Source organism: Vicia villosa, unplaced genomic scaffold, assembly GCF_029867415.1.
Source record: "Vicia villosa cultivar HV-30 ecotype Madison, WI unplaced genomic scaffold, Vvil1.0 ctg.001315F_1_1, whole genome shotgun sequence".
NCBI classification, from domain to species: Eukaryota; Viridiplantae; Streptophyta; class Magnoliopsida; order Fabales; family Fabaceae; genus Vicia; species Vicia villosa.
The window spans coordinates 567,539-569,162 of record NW_026705571.1 but is presented as its reverse complement, the minus strand read 5'-3'; the positions used below and the strand labels follow the sequence as shown (position 1 = coordinate 569,162).

The 1,624-nt window shown below is 37.4% G+C and overlaps 1 protein-coding gene across 1 annotated transcript; it reads right to left on the bottom strand.

Annotated features, from left to right (window-relative positions):
* Nucleotides 1-423: 423 nt before the first annotated feature.
* LOC131634561 (secreted RxLR effector protein 161-like) lies at nt 424-1,137 on the bottom strand. Its single transcript, XM_058905231.1, has one exon. The coding sequence runs from the start codon at nt 1,135-1,137 to the stop codon at nt 424-426; it is 714 nt and encodes a 237-aa protein (XP_058761214.1).
* Nucleotides 1,138-1,624: the final 487 nt, after the last annotated feature.

Genomic DNA, 1,624 nt, shown 5'->3' with positions numbered 1-1,624 from the left:
ATAAAGACTATAATAACCTTATGTTTTGTTCACAAAGACAAAGGTGCTTCCATTAATATATTGTTTTTTAAACTATTAAGAGATTTCAACATGAACATGTAAGTGAAGAAAGGTGGATTCTCATTACTTTTTATGGTGAACACAGTGAGCTATATATACATTCTAGGAGCTGCATCATAAGGAGTGTGTATGTGCTGCACACAACTAAACCTTAGAGTAACTAACTAACTGAAAAATAACAGAAATAGTTAGTGTGTTTTTCTTATCACATTTTCCTTTCCATCTTTTACATTTTCATTCTCATACTTCAATATCCCTCCACAAGGTGAAGGATGGTAGATATCTAACGTCTTCAACTTGAGCAATAGTTCATTGAAAGGTTGGGAGTGTGGTGACTTGGTGAACAAGTCAGCAAGTTGTTCTTTAGATTTTACAGGCAGCAGCTTTAAGATTCCCTTGATTTGTTTTTCCCGAACGATGTGACAATCTATCTCCAAGTGTTTCGTCCTTTCTGGAACATGTGACATGAAGATCCTTCATGAGGTAGAGGAGCCATTGAACTTCACATGTGGCTGCAATAAGAGCTCTATATTCTGCCTCTGAAGAAGAGAGAGAAACTATGAGTTGTTTCTTAGTGCGCCAAGAAATGAGAGATCTTCCAAGAAAAAAACATTGTCCTGATACTGATCTTCTGGTATCTAAGCAACCCGAACAGTCAGCATCATAATATCCATTCAATTGTAGGCTTGAATCTCGTGGAAAGAAAATTCCTCGAGCTGGGAAAGTTTTGAGATAGCGCAAAATTCTGCATGTTGTATTAAAATGTGTAACTGTAGGACTAGCAAGGAATTGACTTAGTTGTTGGGTGCAGAATGTGATGCCAGGTCGAGTAGCATTGAGGTACAATAGTATACCTACAAGTCTTCGATAGGAAGGGATGTCATAATATGGTAGACTAGAATCTTGGTGCAATTTCACTGCAGGATCTAATGGAGTGGTAACTGGTTTGGACTCAAGAAATTCAGAATATTCCAATAAACTTTCCCATTGTGGATAGTTAAGATCATCATCGGGAGGAATTTTCATGGAACCATTAACAAACTTTCCCTTGTTCTTGGCTCCCAAGGCACGTTGCATGATTTTCTCCAAGAAAGATAATTGGAGCCATCAAGCTTGGGATTGATGCTTACAGAATTAGGACCTTCACTTGGGTGAATGTAGTAGATAGAATCTAGATCGAGTTGATGATTAGGAGCTACGCGCGGTGGCATGATTGGATCGATGAGGAAACATCAAGAGTCTGCAACAAAAAATGACAGAAGGAAGAAAATGAAGATCTTCAACAATGAAGATCGCAACAGAAAGGAAAGAAAACTTTGCATAATCACAGTGCAAAACGATCCAAAATAAGAACAAGATCGCAAGCAGAGTTGATGAAATGATGCATCAAAGAAGCAATATGATCAAAAGCAATGAAGAAGAAGGAGAATGAGAATTTGTTCATGGATGTAAAACTGATACCATATTAAGAGATTTTAACATGAACATGTAAGTGAAGAAAGGTGGATTCTCATTACTCTTTATGGTGAACACACTGAGCTATATATACATTCTAGGAGCTGAA

Coding starts and splice junctions, on each gene's coding strand:
- LOC131634561 (XM_058905231.1), bottom strand. CDS start 1,137: ATGCAACGTGCCTTGGGAGCCAAGAACAAGGGAAAGTTTGTTAATGGT.